General features: G+C 41.2%; 2 protein-coding genes across 15 annotated transcripts in view; one reads left to right on the top strand and one right to left on the bottom strand.

The window, feature by feature from the left end:
* Positions 1 to 19,163, top strand: part of DOCK7 (dedicator of cytokinesis 7) — a 199,652-nt gene that overhangs the window by 83,106 nt on the left and 97,383 nt on the right. The window lies entirely within an intron of this gene.
* ANGPTL3 (angiopoietin like 3) lies at positions 899 to 17,937 on the bottom strand. Its single transcript, XM_061630500.1, is given in 8 exon segments — positions 899 to 1,080; positions 2,190 to 2,468; positions 11,075 to 11,164; positions 12,498 to 12,611; positions 13,395 to 13,464; positions 13,467 to 13,502; positions 16,161 to 16,271; positions 17,373 to 17,937. Coding segments are annotated over 8 exon segments (1,377 nt in total). The 5' UTR covers positions 17,868 to 17,937.

Here is a 19,163-nt window from a genome sequence, read left to right as displayed (position 1 = left end):
GGGCACTGGGAGAGAATCACATTTTCCATCCCACCTGAACTGTGTCTAGAACTGAGCACATTAATTTTGTGCCATCTGGTTCAGTGGAAGCTATTTGGATGGGGAGAGAGAGACTAGCCATAATTGGGGTCACAGCTGGGGTGCAGCAAAAACATGTCTATTTTCCCTCATATGAATGACCAGTCTTTGGGGAGACAGACAGATTTTGCTCCCCCTGTATCTTACATTGTGTCCTGTTTGTTTTCTTCCATAGAACTCAGTGAAAGCCATTGATTTTAACAGGAACCACTAAAATCTTCTAAAGGGCAGAGCCTTCCCTGCTGCATCATTAAGATCCACTGTAGTGGATTTTGTCCCCCTAAATGTATTCTGAAAGCAAAAGATTACTCTCTGCCATCAAAATGAAGTGGCTTAATTCTCTTCTTTGGCAGTCCAGACTGAGCCAGACTCGGCAAACCAGGCTGTGGTGGGCTGGTGATCTGCTTTCCTAAATCTCATCCTTCCTTGCGCTACCCCAAGATTTTTCCTTACCACACTTTTTCCAAGCAGTGATGACTTGTCCTAATTTCCCTGCAGCAAGATAGGGAAGCACAAGCCCAACCTGGGCAAGCTGCTTCCTTTTGGTATGGTAAACATCTTTAGATATAGCTATCCCTCATGCTAAGGAAAGCTTCCTACCAAGTCTGAAAATCTATCTGCCCTTGTCAGTCTGCTGATCTTTTGATCATACTGGGTTGATCATACTGGGTTTTTATATATTATAGCGATATAAAGAAAATATACCATTACAGTAGGATGGAATTCTTTAGTCTGATTTCTTTGGATACTGAAAAGTGCCTTCAGTTGTCTGTGACAGAAGTAGAATGCGCTTTATTGGATAAACTCCAAATGGAGATGCTCAGTCAAAATTTTCAAAATCTGTGGGATGTATCATCAGTTTGGTTGATTTGAGAAGATAGGGTCTTCCTTTCTGAGGCTTCCAATAAAGTCCTCTCTTCTTTTCTAGTTTTCCTTTTGAACTTGGCTTGATGTATTTTCCATTCAAGCTTGTTTCTTCACATGCACTATACCACCAACCACCTGAAGATGAGATTATAAACACCTTTTAATTGATGTGGCACTGTAATGTGATTCTATGGACCAAGGGTGAGGTTCATAGAGCCCCTTTCAGCACCTGAACAGGCATTCATGTATACAGGTGGATTTCTCATTTCTCCTCATGCTGTTGTTGAGGCACTTCTGAAAATCCTTGATTGTATCAAGGGTAGGTTCTTGGATAGTGCAGGGAGTTGTGAGGGGGAGAGGTGAAAGGGACTCTGAAGAACTGCTCTGAATAACCATGTATGAAGCTGCTGTACAATCCTCCAGAGAGGGTCACAAATCCTCAATATTCATCTCCTGTCTCTATAGGAAGCTTCCTTATGCCGAATCACACCATCGGCCTATATAGTTTGCATTGACTGGCAGTGGTTCTCCAGAGTTTCAGACAGGAGATATTCCCAGTTCTGCATGGAGATACCAGGGATTGAACCTGAACCTCCTGCATGCAAAGCAGATGCTCTACTGCTGAGCTATGGCCTCTCCTTTCTATCTCCTAAAGTTCTGCCTGCTGTTCAGTTAGAGAGGGAAATATATGGGAGAGAAGGTCTAGAGCAAGGGATGGGGAACCTGTGGCCTTCCAGATGATGTTGGAATCCAACCCCCATCAGCTGCAGCTAGCATGGCCAATAGAGAGGAATGATGGGAGTTGTAGTCCAATAACAACTGGAGAGCCACGGGTTTTCTGTCTTGCGATTTACTTGTTCAGAGAGTCATGGGATAGCCTTTCAGAATAATACAGAATGCATGTGGAAAATTGCACAATTGGATACTCCTCCAGAACAATAACTCCCCATTTGTAAAAAGCTATCATATTGGGCAGAAGAGTTATAGTCTGACATACTAACTTTTTGGGAGCAGAGAAGTTTGTTTCTAAATGTGGGCAAGCACTACGTGCAATCCCTCATCCAGCATGCTTATTTATTCAGATTTTGCTGCTGGCTCCTAATGCGTCATTTTCAGGACATAAGCATGTGATTCTTGCACTTAGGGGTTTTATAACAAGCTGATAGCTACTATTAACTAATATATGTTTTTCTTCTGATTTATGATAAAAGCTAAAAGCAACAGCTTGTATAGAAAACGTCTACCTGAATCATCTTCTGGACAGTTGACTTTTCTTTCAGTGTTGTTACTGTGATCTTTTGTAGAGAATGTCACCTCTTTCTGTTCAGGCAGTGCATTGGGGATATTCCCAGTAATCCTGCTGAGAAGGACAGCATAGTCTTTTTCTGGACCTCCCGTTGTGAATGTGTACTCAATATAACGTTTGTTAGCTCTCCAGTCTTCCAGCTCAATACGCAGGATGTAATTTGCTTGATTTACAATGGAATAGATCTTTTGTAGGCCCAGCCAAAATTCTCCTGAAAATACAAGTTGCACAAACTGGACTAATAGGATAGACTGAAGGCAAGACATAAGCAAGTTCAGTTTACTAATTGTGTTAATTAAGTAGATGATCTGAGTCTTGGGAACTCTTGAACTTTTAAGGTAATGTCTCTTTTCATTTTTTTAATCACTTTTAGATTATGCTTTAATGACCAATTAAAAAGGGAAACTAAAACTAAATATGAATAGAATTGAACTTTGGAGCTTGTCAAAATCTGCAAGGGGCAATGTGCAAGGATACTTCACAAAAGTGTGAATGAATATCTGATAAGTGAAGCAAGTGGCATATTAAAAGTGGCCTTTTAAGTTGAGACCTATCCCAGTCTGCATCTGTTAGAATTGCTTTTAATATGTCTTTTAATATCTTTAACCCTTTTCTTTAAAAGCTGTTTTTAAAGTTTTTTTAAAATGTTTTTAATGTTGTTTTGCTTTAATGTATTTTAAGGTCTTTTTGTGATGTTTTAGAGTGTTTTTAGTGTTTCTGTTTGCCGCCCTGGGCTCCTGCAGGAAGGAAGAGTGGGGTATAAATAAAACAATAAATAAATAAAACTTAATTGCAATAGAAATTGAGTGTCAGCCATGAGAAAGAAAAGTACTCTTAATGTCCTTTACCACATCACATTTAAATTCAACATTTTAAGTGCAGCACAATCCTAAATATGTCTAAGTAGAAAAAAGTGTACATTGGATTCTACCTTTAAAAAAAGTAATTTTTTTATACCTTTTTGACCAGAGTATTATTTTATTTATTTATTTATTTTATTAAATTTCTATACCGCCACATAGCCGAAGCTCTCTGGGCGGTGTACAAACTAAAACTTCCATCTACAATTAAAACACATATTTAAACAATTTTAAAACTACATCCAAATTTCAAAATTGTAAACATTTTAAGACAGACAAAAACACATATTAAAATACTAAATGCTAAAATGCCTGGGAGAAGAGGAAAGTTTTAACCTGGCACTGAAAGGATAGTAATGTTGGCGCCAGGCGTGCCTCATCAGGAAGATCATTCCACAATTCGGGGGCCACCACTGAGAAGGTCCTCTTTTTTGTTGTCATCCTCCGAGCCTCCCTCTGAGGAGGCACCCGGAGGAGGGCCTTCGATGTTGGGCGCAGTGTACGGGTAGGTTCATATCGGGAGAGGCGTTCCATCAGGTAGTGTGGTCCCAAGCCGTGTAAGGCTTTATAGGTTAAAACCAGCACTTTGAATCGAGCCCGGAAACATATAGGCAGCCAATGCAAGCGGGCCAGAATCGGTGTTATATGATCGGACCGCCTTGTCCATGTCAATAGTCTGGCCGCTGCATTTTGCACGAGCTGCAATTTCCAAACCGTCTTCAAAGGCAGCCCCACGTAGAGCGCATTGCAGTAATCTAATTTGGAGGTTACCAGAGCATGGACAACTGCAGCAAGATTTTCCCTGTCCAGATAGGGGCGCAGCTGGGCCACCAACCGAAGTTGGTAGAAAGCATTCCGGGCCACCGAGGCTACCTGAGCCTCAAGTGACAGGGATGAATCAAGAACAACTCTCAGGCTGCAAACCTGCTCCTTCAGGGGGAGTGCGACCCCATCCAGAACAGGTTGAACATCCACCATCCGGTCAGAAGAACCTCCTACTAGCAGCATCTCAGTCTTGTCTGGATTAAGCCTCAGTTTATTAGCTCTCATCCAGTCCATTGTCGCAGCCAGGCAATGGTTCAGCACATTGACAGCCTCACCTGAAGAAGATGAAAAGGAGAAATAGAGCTGCGTGTCATCAGCATACTGATGGCAACGCACTCCAAAGCTCCTGATGACCGTACCCAACGGCTTCATGTAGATGTTAAAAAGCATGGGGGACAGAACTGACCCCTGCGGCACTCCATACTGGCCAAAACCAGGCCTGAAACCCGACTGAAATGGATCCAGATAATCGGTCTCATCCAAGAGTGTCTGGAGCTGGCTAGCAACCACTCATTCCAGAACCTTGCCCAGGAATGGGACATTTGCCACTGGTCTATGGTTATTAAAATCTTCTGGGTCTAGGGAAGATTTTTTCAGAAGTGGTTTCACTACCGCCTCTTTTAGGCAGCCAGGGACCACTCCCTCTCACAGTGAGGCATTAATCACCTCCCTGGCCCAACCGGCTGTTCCATCCGTGCTAGCTTTTATTAGCCATGAGGGGCAAGGGTCCAGAACAGAAGTGGTCGCGCGCACCTGTCCAAGCACCTTGTCAACGTCCTTGAGCTGCACCAACTGAAACTCATCCAAACAATCAGGACAAGGCTGTGCTCTGGATACCTCCTGTGATTCAACTGCTATAACATTGGAGTCCAAGTCCTGGCAAATGCAAATGATCTTTTTCTGGAAGTGCTTAGCAAATTCGTTACAGCGGGCCTCAGACGGTTCTACCGTGTCCCTAGGGCCAGAGTGTAATAGCCCTCGAACAATTCTGAAAAGCTCTGCTGGATGGCAAATGGATGATTTAATAGTGGTAGCAAAGTATTGTTTTTTTGCCACCCTCACAGCTCCTAAATACCGTTTAGTATAAGCACTTACCAGTGTATGATTGCAGCCATCAGGAGTTCGCCTCCATCTGCACTCAAGCCGTCTCCTATATTGTTTCATTGCTCTCAGCTCTGGAGTATACCATGTGTTGACCATTGAACCGCACTGTCACTGAGTTTGTTTTCCATCAAGTCTGAAAACTGTAGCTAGGGGGAGTTACGTCTTTGCCCAGTCTGGGAACGGACTGCCAAGGCCGTTGCTATGGTAACCATCGTGATAGACTGGGAAAAGTTCTAGCAGCTATCTGTGTTAAGCTGAGTCTTCTGTGTCATGCCTCTGAACTGAGAGGTTGTCTTCTGTTTTTACCTTTGGAGAGAGATGTACCAGAAGGGGGGTAACTGAAGAAAAAACTCTACATGTATTTACTCTTAAGCCTTTGGCCGTAATGTCTTAATAAAGACTCTTAATATGATCTAATGCTCTGAAGAAGTTTCTTGCTCAACTTAACTCCAACGTAATGTATGCTGTTTCACGCAACAACGCACACACGCCAACACCATGGAGCTGTATGAGCTCTACACAGGAGAGGGCGCACAGGAGCGATCATGTCAGCTGCCCGGGTCATTTTTGTATTCCACATTTCGACCAGGGTTTCGACAGGAGCGCCAGCCTTATCAGCTGGAAAACTCCCCAGAGCCCTTTGAAAACCATCCGGATTCATTAGTCTCTGGGGGCGGACCATCTTAATAGGTCCCCCACCCTTGCAGAGGGGAAAAGTCGCTGTAAGTCTAAACCTCAGCAGGCGGTGATCTGTCCATGACAAAGGGACTGATGTAAAACTCCCCACCTTCAGATTACCATCTCCATGTCCAGTTGCGAAAACCAAATCTAGAGTATGCCCTGCCACATGTGTTGGGCCAATAACATATTGGGACAGCCCCATGGTTGTCATGGAGACCATGAAGTCCTGAGCCGCCCCAGATAAGGTGGTCTCGGCATGAATGTTGACATCCCCCAGCACCAAGTGTCTGGGGGATCTCAGCAGTACATCCGAGACCATCTCTGTCAGCTCAGTTAGGGAGTCTGTTGGGCAGCGGGGTGGGCGGTACACCAACAGAATCCCCAATCTGTCCCGCTGACCCAACACAAGGTGCAAACACTCCAGACCAGTAGTCACATGGACAGGATGCCTGGAGAGGGAGATAGAACTCCTATAGACCACAGCGACCCCCCCTCCCCGACCCTCAGGTCTACCATGATGCTGAACCAAGTATCCCGGTGGGCACAGCTGGGAGAGACTAACTCCTCCCTGCTCGCCCACCCAGGTCTCAGTTATACATGCCAGATCGGCTGCCTCATCCACAATTAAATCGTGGATGAGGGAGATCTTATTATATACCGATCTGGCATTTAAAAGCAGCATCCGGAGATCTGAGAGCTGGCTGATATGGCAACCAAACAACCTGTGGGTGTGGGAAGGACCGGAACAAGGCACAGCCGTTAACTGCCTGGGCCGAGTTCCCCTCACCTGGCAAGTCCTCCGCACAACGCCATATCTCCCTCTACCCATCACTACACCAATGGCGGTCCCCTCAAATCTTCCCACTCGGCCATAAGTCCTCTCTCCCAGGCACATGGTGCAAAATTACACCCACACAAACCAGATATATATACACTCACACCACGTAGCCCCCCACCCCCTACAGAGTAACTATATTAAGACTCTTTTGCAGTAAAGCTGTTGATAGTTTGGACTAATGGAGCCATTCCAAGTTGGGAAAGATAAGTGATAAACGACATTTGAACAAAAATAGCTAAAAAGACCAGGCATACTTATTTTAAGCAAGAATGTGATGTTGAATTTATGTTGCAAATTTCATCACTGGGCAAACTTTGTGCAGTGGTATGACAGCATGCCTTTGATTTTGCTGAAGTGGGAAAGTGTTACTAACTTTCTCTTCAAGTCAGGATTTTTTCTAAAAGCTCGCCTTTGAATTTAATTTTTAAAAGTAATTTCACTCATACTGTGGCTTCTTGTGTTGTGTGAACCCTTTGAGATATGAGTTGGGGAGACTTCTTAAAACTGAATTTCTTTCTTTCCCTAAATGTTAGGAGGTAAATGAGCATATGTTTGTATGTGTATTAGTGGATGGATATATGTACTGCATTACTTGAGTGATTACATTTTTTGTTTTTATTAAATCCGAATCTATACTAGGTGTACAAACCTAGAAGCTGCTGTAGGGCCCCTGATATGTTTTAACATTTTAACGAAGATCATTGTAAAAACAAAAACACAAAATTTCATCTTGAGTGCAGGAGCCTTTCCCACACTGTAGCCAATCCATATTGTGTTCTAAATGAGGCTACTATAGTCTCCAATAAATATAAAAAGAACTGAAATTATCTGTAAGAAGCTATGGAAAGCCAGAACAATTTGCAGCCAATAGAAGGAAATTGAATTGCATAGAGCTTGTTTGTGTCTTCATTGCAAATTATAGCACATGTCCCAGCTGGGGGGAAAGTGTTAGTGCTTTACCAGCTTTTTGAGGTAGTCTGCATATGCAGTATTTCCTTTTAGAAGACTTTGTGATCATTCAGACATCTTCACAGAGTCACATATGCTCAATATTTTGGGATGTCCCTTACCACTTTTTGAAATCAGCTGCCAGTGAGTTCAAGTGAACTGCAAAACCATCAAGCACATGGCCAACCACACTTTGTGGAAATATTTCCTATACTATGAATGTAAGGGCAACTACATCTGTTATTTTCCCTGACCATTGGCCATGTTGGCTTAGTCTGATAGAAGTTGGAATCTAACAACATCTGAAATCCAACAACATCATTTAGGAAGGGAATCTTTAATCTTAGACATGACTGCTCTATATATTAAATAATCAATGGAGAGCCCATAATGCAATGATAACAGCGTTTCCTTAATATGCATAAGGTCCTGAGTTCAATTCCCAGCAATTTCTGGTTAAAAATGATAGCAAGCGTAGGAAATGTCTCTTCCTGAGATCTTGGAGAGCCACTGCTTGATAGGCCAGTGTTTTAACTATAATGCAACTTCATATGAGTAATACTGTACAGTAGGGCCCCGCTTTATGGCGCTTTGCTAATGCGACGGTTTCAATTAGACGCAATTAGACTAAAGCTCCACTCATACGGCGCTTGTTCCGCTTTTTTGGCAGTTTTCAGGCGTCACATGCCATTCTATTCAATGAGTTTCGCTTTTCGGCGGTTTTTGCTTTTTGGCAGGGGTCCGGAACATAACCCACCGTATGAGTGGGGCCTACTGTATAATAATTATTTCAACAATAGAGCAATATGTTTTGAGACAAGCCTAGATGCTAGGTATATAGGTAACACTACCGTTATGGCTATAGTTTGAGCTGAGATGTCCAGTGCTACATCTTCTTCAACTTTGTGGGATTAATTTCAGTTTATAAGGCCTGATGACATGAACACATTGCCTTCAGGGATGCGTCCAACCAGGGCCGGCTCCAGGAATGCTGGGGCCCTTGGGCATCAGCTTGCCCTGGGCCCTGGCATGTGTGCACATGCACATTCGCGTGCGTGTTTGTACCCCACCCCCACCTACCTGTCTCCTGTCTTTTACTATTGCCATTAACCAAGATGGTGGCTGCGGCTTCCCTAAGGGGATGAAGCCTCCGCCGCCATCTTTGTTGATGGTATGCATGCGTGCTACACGCGCACATCTCTGCCATCATCTAAGATGGTGGCAGGGGCTTCAGTACCTGAGGGAAACCGCAGCTGCCATCTTTGTTAAGGGCAACAGTAAAAGACAGCAGACAGGTAAGTCGGAGGATGTGGGGGGCCTGCGGATCACGGAAGAGGAGCAGAGGGGTGGCTGAGGGCCCCCCTGTAGCTCCAGGGGCCGTCGGCCCTGTGCCCAACCTGGCCACCCTTTAGAACCAGCCCTGCGTCCAACTATATGTCCTCTTGATCCCTGTCCGTCATGGCTATTAAAACCAAGCTGAGGAGGGCTGACTGGGTGGGTCCAGGGAGTGGTAAATATCTCTTTGTGTGAGGGGATGGTGCCTCCTGCATTAAGAGGCAGTAGTACAGCCATTACTGAAAAAACCATCCCTGGAGCCTTTAGTGTGGCAGGCCCTGCCCTGTGGAACTCCCTACCAATAGAGGTTCAGCAGGAACCATCCCTTTTTTCTTTCAGGTGCCTCTTGAAAACCAAACTTTTTAGACAGGCCATTTTACATGGTTTTTTTTTTCTTCCAACCTATGCAGTATTGGTTGATGCTTTTATTATTGTTTTTAATGGTGTTTTTATTGATTTTTAATTTTGTAATGTTTTTGTATGTTCTAAGTTCTCTTGATGTACTTTTATGAAAGTGTGGCTTATAAATGCTTTAATAAATAAATAAATACAAATTATTAATTTGCAAGTAAAACCAATGAAGCTGGTTAAACTATTTGTGGACTAAGTAATTTCAGGACAGAAGTTTCAGTAACTGCTTCACTAAGTGATTTCAGGATAATTGCTGATATATCTTGCTTAGTGTTCTGTGTGGACAAATGACATTGCCTCTGATTCTTGCCCCCATGTAGCACATCTGTTGAAGCAGATTGAAATGTATCTTTAGCAAAGTCTGCTAGAGGATGTGTTTGTTAGTCTGTGCCTTGTGTCCTAGGTGGATGATTAACCAATGCAAATAGGGGTGGTTTCTCTCTGCCTGCTCTTTTGGTGGTATGATTGGCTGGTTAAGACTAGAAACCAGGATTTTGTATCAACGGAAACCTGTTAAGCTTAATGGCTGACCTAGTGCTATTCATTATGTGGTGTACTTGTTGTACGTGGCAAGTTCTCTAGCATCCCTTATGAGGTTTAATTTTAATATGTTATAAAGGTTCTTGAGTCTGCTCTGGACTTCTTTGGTCAAATATTTTCTGCAGAACACATTTTCAAATGAGACTCAAAGGTCAAGAGCAAGACTTAAATTGATTTCTGTTTGATATAATGGAAAAATGCTTTTGTCTGCATTGGGTAGTTTTTTAGAACAGCTTATAGATGGAGGCTGTGTATGGTGCATACTGCTGCAGGCACCTGGAAAGTGCTTCCTTACAAACTTTCTTACTCAATGGGATGGAGACCTTTTGCAGTAGGAGAAGATGGAAGTAGGCACTACCTCTTGAGACAGGACATGACAGCTGTAAATACTAAGGATACTGGAGGTAATCCTGTGCTTGCAAAGAGGTAAATTATGAAAAGTAAAGAGGATGATTTTGAGGCCCCATCTGCACTACCTATACATTTAAAGCAGTACCATACAACTTTAAGCAGTCATGGCCTTCCCCCAAAGAATCATGGGAACTGTATTTTATTAAGAATGCTGAGAGTTGTTAGGAGGGCCCTATTCCCCTCACAGAGCTACAATTCCCAGGATTCCCCATGAAGAGAAATGGATTGTTAAACCACTCTGGGAACAGGGGGCTCTTAACAGTTCTCAGTTTTGTGTTGTACAGTTCATGTGTGTCAGACTGTAGGCATATGTATGTTAGGCTGTAAACTTTTAGGCCGTAAACAAATATGAAGTGCTCTATACTTGCAAATGTAAAGGTAGAACTGGGGGTGAGGTTACGGTGTGAGATTCTCATCCTACATTGTGTATATATTGTAAACAGCTGCATGGCAGATATGTTTGGATCCATTGATAGGAACCAGTTTTGTCTGGTTGTCAAATCAGATTGACTTTCTTTTCCGTTACCCACTTTGAATCTGCTTTTAGCAACTTGGGCTTCTGAATTGCATACTGTCTTTGATGCTGTGTGCATGAAATACATTAATATCTGATTCAGTGGTGATCTAGATCTTAAACTGTTCAGCATTTAGCAATTAAGACCAAAAATGGGAGCAGAAGAAATTAACTTAATTGAAACCAAGCCCAAAATAACAAATGTTGAGTCAGCCCCCTTATCTCTCAAAGGTATGTTTCACTCATTTTTGTGTGTTTCTGTTGGCATCCCGTACAATCAACTAGCATTTTAGCACATAAAAACATTTTCATTATCTAGGAAAATTATGTAGCAAAAAGAAAGCATTTATCATCAGGGTTGCCAAACCCATTTATATATGTCTCCCAGGTTTGGTTGAAATCTATAGATCCATCAGATCTGCTTTGAATAAATGTCCACGAGCTTTCTGTATATGAAGAAGGTGAATAAACTGTAAATATTGCCTGTTTTGCTGTTTTTTGCCCTTTGTTTTTGAACTGCGGCAGACATAGGGCTTGTTCATATTTCCCCCCCACATGAATGCTATACACAGTTAAATGTAGAAGACAACTTGGGGTGCATTCTCTGTCTGTCTGTCTGTCTGTCTGTCTGTCTCTCTCTCTCTCTCTCTCTCTCTCTCACACACACACACACACACAGTGTAGAATGTTGATTGAGCTGACATCTCCGTACCCTCCATGGGTATGAAAGTTATTCATGCCATCTGTCTACTTCCAATTGGAACATAAGTTATTGACCTAATGACTGTAACAGATTTTTTAAAAATATGTCTGCCTGTTTTCATTAACATATATCCCCAGAAAATAAGGTCAGGTTTGCCCAGAAGTCACAGGCAAAGAAAACAGATGATACAATTGCACATCAACATCAGCAAGATAGCAATTATGATATTTGATACAGGGTAGATAAACATGCCGTGGTCCAAGCTATCAAGACACTGGTTGCTGCCAGATTGATTAACCACACACTTCTTTCTTAGAGCTGCTTTGTGAGGTAGAAGAGGTGGTAGAATCATTATGCTTCTATATTCTTGTCCTCAACTTTTCCTAAATATTTAGAAAGGAGACATAACATACCTTCCCATCAGAAAAATACATTAATTCTAGAATATGCATTTCCTATTATAGCCATGAAAAAGTATCATATATCACACTATTTGCTTTACATTTCATCTGACTCATTTGCATTTGGTTGTGAAACCCAGAAGAGGAAAGTAACAGTTGAAGTAAATACATGTATGATGTCTTTTAATGTTATTAATGGCAAAGTGCGACATAGTTGGATACAAGATGTTAAAATATGCTGCTCAATCATATATAATTCATAGGGAATGCTCAGTTTTTGCGTGGTAGAAATTCTTTTGTTGAGCCCATGTGATTTCTGCAGTTCACTTTGACAGCGCTAAATGTTATCAGTATTTGTGCGTTCTGATCAGTATATGCACTTCACATTAGTGGGAAGGGCCATAGCTCAGTGATAGAGCATCTGCTTTGAATGCAGAAAGACTCAAGTTTAATCCTCGGCATCTTCCGATTTGGGTGCGAGAGATTCTGGTCTGAAACCCTGGAGAGCTGCTGCCAAACTAAGCTAGATGGACCAATGGTTTGACTAAGTACAAGTCAGCTTCCTATGGTCACTGATGGTATATTTAACGTAATTCAGGGCAGAAAGTGCAGTCCAAAAGAGCAGGATAAGTTTTAAATGGAGAATAAGATGGCCACTGTCACAGCTAGGCATACCTGTTTTCATTTCACAATAGACGTTAAATGCATTGGATCCACAGGGCTTGATAGAATAAATTCCATTAGATCTTTCACCTCTGTTGTAAAACCAAGTGCAGTCAGTAGCATTGCCTAAAACCAACAAGAGTTTACAAGTTATAGCTGCATTGCCAAAGACAAAAATTTAGAAAGATTCAGTGCAACCATGCAGAGATACACGCCTTTTTCAAGCAGCCATTTAAACAGTTTCTGTTCCTTAAGGTACATTGAAATGTACTCAGTGTTGTGTCAGGGACTGCTGGGGTAGGATGTAGGAAAGAATGCCATGAATTATCCCTTTGATGGATGATGATGATGATTTCTTGTTGTTATTGTTATTAATTCATAATAATAAAGAAGATTCAGTTCATCATCATCATCATCATCATCACACTAGCAAATCCAGTTGATGAGCACCAGTAGAATTGTAGCCAAAACAGTACTACTGAGAAACAAGAAGGAAGTATCAACATGCTTGGGGGAAGCTCAAGGCTTGCAGAAATAACATCATTTTTTAAAAAAGCAACCGAAAGGTACAGACTCCACCAAAACAGCCAAATTAGCATGCTCAGTAGCAACAGAATGTGACCGGGGGGGGGAGCAGACATTGAAAAGAAGGAGGGGGTAAGAGGGAGAGAGAGTAGAATGCCACATTTGTAGGGAGTGCCTGGCTGGAATCCTGAATAGGAGCACTTCTTTTCAGAGGGAGTATTCACTGCAACCTTTTGTGGTAGGTCCTGCTTGTTTTCCAATAAGAATAAAAATTAAGCAGTGTGGCTTTCAAAGATGCACACCCGTAGCAAAATATATACTAGACGAGTACTCACAGATGATAGTGTACACAAGGATTTTTTTTTTCCTCCACAGGGCAATTACCTTTATAATCTTGAACTGTAGCTGTTGTGTTAAGTGTAATATGCCTTGTTTCATCTTTTTTCAAGGCAAATAAATATGTGTGTTGTCTTGAAAACCAGGGCTGTTTAGCTGGAAAGACAGAAAAAATATTTATCAATCTGTATTTTATTAGGGAGGTAGGTCATCCATCTACCTCCAGTTTGGGGCCCAGGGAGAAGAGGTTTACTGATGGTCGAGACCCCTTACCTTTGCAGTCAATGTCAGAGTTTGAAACATCTGCTTCCCCAATATCTACAGCCATGGGTGGGGCATACTCACTTTTCTTACCACTAGAGTATTTCTGGAGGCAGTCAGCAGTATTCTGGAGCTAGGTCTGACAATGGTCAGGAGGATTGTTAACTGAAGGAAGTGTTATCTGAAGGAAGTGAGCACAGCTTGTTTCCTGAAGCCAACACAATGAGCATAAAATCCCTATGTCCCAAGAGTTTTCTTGGGGTGAAAGGTGGCTGCTCTTCCATTCCAAAGTGACCATGGAAAGGGAAGGGAAACAAGCTCAGCGTTGGTGCCCTGTTTTCTTGGGCATGAAAGGAGCTGTCCCTTCCTCTGAAGAGATTGTGGGGGTAAGAGAAGGACTTGGGGTAATGCCTCTCGACCCAAATTCCTCTCCCCAAAGGTCACCCCTGAAAGAAGGGAGGCTACGCCCTTCTCCTTTTCCAAAGTAGCTATGAGGGAGGCAGGAGTGGAAGAACCATGAAATGCTTTCAGCTGTCCAAATGTATAAGTAATTCTGGAGGATCCTTGTATATTCAGTGAAAGATTATGTCAACCCACAGGCAACAGGTAGCTGAAGTAGTTATGACTGTATTTAAAAAATGTGCATAAACATACACAGCAACATTCCAAGTATTTTGAAGACAGTGCACCCTGATCCACTCGTCTTTACGCACATGAAACCCGTTTGACTGTAGGAAATTTCCTAATAATTTCAGTGGAAAGTAGATGTGTGCAAAAGAGTGTGCCCCTAGAATTTCATTGGAAAAGTTAGCTTATTCCAGAAGTCCATATGTTCTACATAAAGCAGCACTAGAGTTTCTTTGGAGAACTTTGCTTATTCCATATAGGTGAAATGAACGTCTGGGTAGGTGGGTTAATAAAAAGCTTTCCCACCCCACAAGGTGCCACCAACCCATTTTTCTATTGGAAAAATCAGAAACTTGGGAGAAATTAGGGGTGGGCTGTTTTTCCTTATGAATTATTTTCTAATTTAAAAAGAACGAGTGAAATGTTTTTTAAGATAGAATTTTTAAATAATTTGTGTTAGCTCCACTGTAGGGCAAGATTAGCATGGTTTCTAACAACTATATGTGATAATTATGTGGCAGAAGTAATCCAAACCTCCATTATGCCACTTTTTTGGTGCTGACTTCTGCGCACAAAATGGGCAGGCCGGTGGGAGACCTGGTCGCAATATCCCAACCAGCAGAGCCCAGTGGAACAACCTGAAATGGGACATCCCAAGAGAAGTGGGCAGTTGAGCTGGCCTGGGTCCTGATGGCATGGGGCTTTATCCTGTTATAAATATAGCAAACACTACAATTTTAAGTGCTCAGCTATACATTATGTTTTATTTTTAAAGTAGCAGATTATATTTAGGTTTTATTTTAATTCCAAGTAATGCACATATTTTAATTCCCCCCTTTTGGGGTGGGTATCTCCTGGGAAAGGTTGACATGATGGTCTCTCTCTATTTTTTTCCCCATGGCTTCAAGATTTCCAGAAATGTTACATCTCTAGACTTTTTATAATAAAGAATGAGATATGTAATGCCAAATAAAAGTACATGTTTTTTCAGAGCATCTGATGCATTCATCATACTGCAGTATCATGGTCTGACATCTTTTTGCTATCTATAAGCATATGAGTGTTTGCCTTAATAGTGAACCTCCTTAAAGCTGTTGTGTGTTAATAAAGTTATATGTTAGTGGATGTGTTTTGTTGATCTCGGTAGGACTTATGTATGTATGTGTATTTAAGGTTACTGCTACTGTGAGCAAAAAAACCAACAACTCTACACATTAATTGGATCTCTTTATATTAACTAGAAAGTAAACAGTATATTATTATATATGTCCCATTGAGTTTAATGGGGCTTACTTCCTAGGAAGCATGCTTAAGATTGCACCCCTAGTTTGCAGCCCTTTTTTCATTTACCTGGGAGTAAGCTCCACTGAACACTCTAGGACTGACTTTTGAAGAAGCATACATAGAATTGTGCTATTAGGTGCGAATCGTACATAGTGCATGGCAAACTCAGGTCTGCCCCCAGGTTATCCAGCCTCGGTCCTTGATGATTGTACCTGTGCATTATATGTTGTTTCACATATGAGCTTGTTGCTCTTAAACATCGTATGTTTAGATGTACACCTCAAAGCATAATGTGTGTAAAACCTTTTCAGTAACATTCAAATTTAAATATAGCAAGGAAAGCTTATATTTTCATTACAATTCTGAAGTTGCATTGGAAACACCCAGTGAACATAATACTTTCCACAAATTTCCTTAGAGCATGATGGAAATATAGGACAATTATTTAATATTCATGTAAGGGTATTTATTCCCTCTCCACGTTGCTATTTGTTCAATAGCTGGTTCTTTTTCCATTGCTTCTTTGTTTCCCCTATTTCTGCCTCTGTCTTTTTCTCAGTTCACAGCTATCTCTCAAATTCATCTAATACCATGAAAAGAATACCCAGAATAGAGAAGTTGATTCATAAACAGCAATAATACCTTCTCCTCTAGGACTTGTATTTGTTTTTGCTGTTTGCCAATCTGGGCATACTGGACTTGGACAATGTTGAGAAGGGATCTGAGGTGATTTTCCTGCTGCTCAGTGAAGTTCTGCAAGAAAGCAAAAACAGCGGCTTGTATCCTAAGAGCAGAAGAGAAAATGTATTTGTGTAGTTCTATAAACTCTGGAGCAAGCTCTAGCAGACGTATTCCTGCAATGCAGCATTACAATGTGTTGCAGCATGAGAAATATGCTGAATATGGAAGATCAAGACCAGGGATAGGGAATCTGTGGCCTTCCAGATATTGTTGGACTACAACTCCTGTTAGTCATACTCACTGGGGCTGATAAGAGTTTTAATTCAACAACATCTGAAGAGCCGCACCTTCTCCATCCCTGATCTAGGTTTGTAGCATATGTACATGGGCTATAAAAAGGTATTGAGAGAGAGTTTGTGCAAACGGAGGGATGTTTCTGGATTTGGGGGTCACTTTTGTCTCCCAGTATTCTTTTGCCAAGTTAGAAACAGTCCTTCTGCTGGCAAAAAGGCACCTTTGAGTCCAAGTAAATTTCACCAAAGACTGTTGCCTTACCATGCTGAAGAGAACTAGCAGACATTTCCTTAATCTTATTTAGAATTGATAGTTTTTTGTAGTCAAATTATACAACAATCCCTTTTTGCTTTGTAATCTATGGGCCTTGTACTCTGCCCTAAAGTGACTGGCATCTTGGAACTGAAGGAAAGCCACTACTTGGTGACAGGAAATTGCTTTTGTTACCATCTGTTTTGGGAGTCCTCTGCCCTGCCCCACCAGAAGCAGCCATTTTGCTGGAAATGACCTTTCTTGTAGGACCTTTGATACCCAAAGGGATGCTTAGGGAATTTATTCTTTGAGAATACCTATACAGATTGACCTGATTCACATGTGTCAAGCTAATGTGTAGACTAGACCTTATCTACTCAGTTTTGCAAAGCTAAACATGAAACTAATCTTGCCTAGTATTGTACAATTGACATCCATTTACTGTTGCGAATGAAAATATGACATGAAAAATACTCCGCAGAAAAAGAAAGCACTGGAAACCTGAGACTGCAGATATTAGTGCAATAGCATCAGTAATGACTTTATGGGTTTGGATTACATCAGTAGTCAGATCACCATTTTAGTTGACTTTGGCTCCACTAAATCCATTTCATATCTACTACTTACTTTAAGTGATGCAATTTCTTCTGGCTCTTGTATTTCAAGCTGGGTCTTGAACAGTTTGGTTAATTTTTCTTCCAGCTTCTCTACTTTATCCTGAAGTTGATTCTTCTCCTGTGAAAGTATTTCTATCTTGGAGTTCAGCTCCAGAGAGATATTCCTTATCTCTTCATTATGGGCTTGCAATCCCAAAGTTGTATTTTTTAGCTCTTCTTCTTCTTCTTTTATCTCATTGGCTTGTTGTGAGATCTCATAAAAAGATTGGTCAAAAATGTTAAGCTTCCGAAAGATGTCATCCATTTGGTCCTTGGTCTTGATAGCAAAGTCTTTAAGGCCACGCCCAAGCTGGAGCAGTCCATGGGCTAGTAATTGCACATCATCTAACATAGCAAACCTTGACTTTGGCTCAGGAGATACTGGTTCAAAGGAAAAGTGTTCTCCATCTATTCTTGATGAAATAACCAGAGAAATTATAAAAAGTAATACTAGAACTATTTTCATTGTCTTTCTGCTTATGATCTACTAGTAGCCTTTGAAAAAGAAATACTTTTCCAAGCTGCTGTTTGCCTTTCCAAGTGGTAGTTCTAGTAGGACTTAGTTTGCCTATAAATATATGCTGCTGAAAAGTCAAGTTGGGGTAGTTGATAATTAAACCTGAATGAATGTAACCTGTGTCCTCTTTAGTCTCTTTGCATATCTAGGCAGATGAACCCATCTGATCAGTGTTTTATTACAGTGATTTTTCGTTCTCAGCATATATAGTTTATTTATTTATCTTATAAATATATTTGTATGCCACTATTTAATTAAAAAAAACAAAGCTGTTTACAAGCCAGAAAAAAACACCCCAGAAAAAAACACCCCATACAGTAAAACTATTAAAAATACAGTAAAAGCAAAGGTCAGTTATTACAAAAAGAGATATTAATTGCCTGCATAAACCTGGTGGAACACAAATAGTTCAGGAATAGGCTAATCTATCTAATAAAAAGTTAATTTTAAAACTCTGCTTCCATATGAGTTTTCAAATAATGCCATAATGATTGCTATTTATTTCCTGTATTCATACATAATGCTTAGCCATGGTTTGTTTTAACCATGGTTTGTTCAACAAGTTATGAGCTGTCTCATAGATGAGCAAACAAGCCACAACTTGTTTCTCCAAAGCTTGGTTTGTTTTCCAGCTGCTTAGCTCTTTCCTCTGTAGCGTAGCAAATGTGTGGGATGGGGTGGCAAAAGAAACCACAGTTAAGCAAGACGGTTAGGTTCTGACATAATGCCAAACCATGTTTTGTAAGTTAACAAATCATGGTTTCACATCATGGTTTGTTACCAGAAGACAAACCATGGTTAGACTGCTGGGCTCAATTCTGATGTTCAAACATACCATGCTTAACACACCCGGACTGAGCATTATGGATGAACCAGGCCATTATCTTGAATTGAAAATCCAGAGCTGAACTTTGCATGCATAGACTATGGTGCAGTGTGCGTGTGTAACACACACACACATGCAGTTATAATATACGTACAGACATCTGAAACTAAACATGGATCAGAACTACCATTCCACACAAATCCTAACCCAAAAATTTCACGTTTTCACTGTGGTATAAAACTACAGTTAAACACACATATGGAATAGCCATACAATAGAACCTAGAAATACAGGTACAGACTAATCTCCCACAGCACATGCTGTTTGGCCCTGTGTAAAAATGCATATGAGCAGATAGCAAGTATCCATAGTAAACATTTATAGAAAATCAGATATTTTGAGTTGATATCCTGTTCTGT

This window comes from Rhineura floridana, chromosome 6 (assembly GCF_030035675.1).
Source record: "Rhineura floridana isolate rRhiFlo1 chromosome 6, rRhiFlo1.hap2, whole genome shotgun sequence".
Lineage (NCBI taxonomy): Eukaryota > Metazoa > Chordata > Lepidosauria > Squamata > Rhineuridae > Rhineura > Rhineura floridana.
Note: the sequence above shows the minus strand (reverse complement) of the source record. Positions and strands in the feature narration are given on the sequence as shown.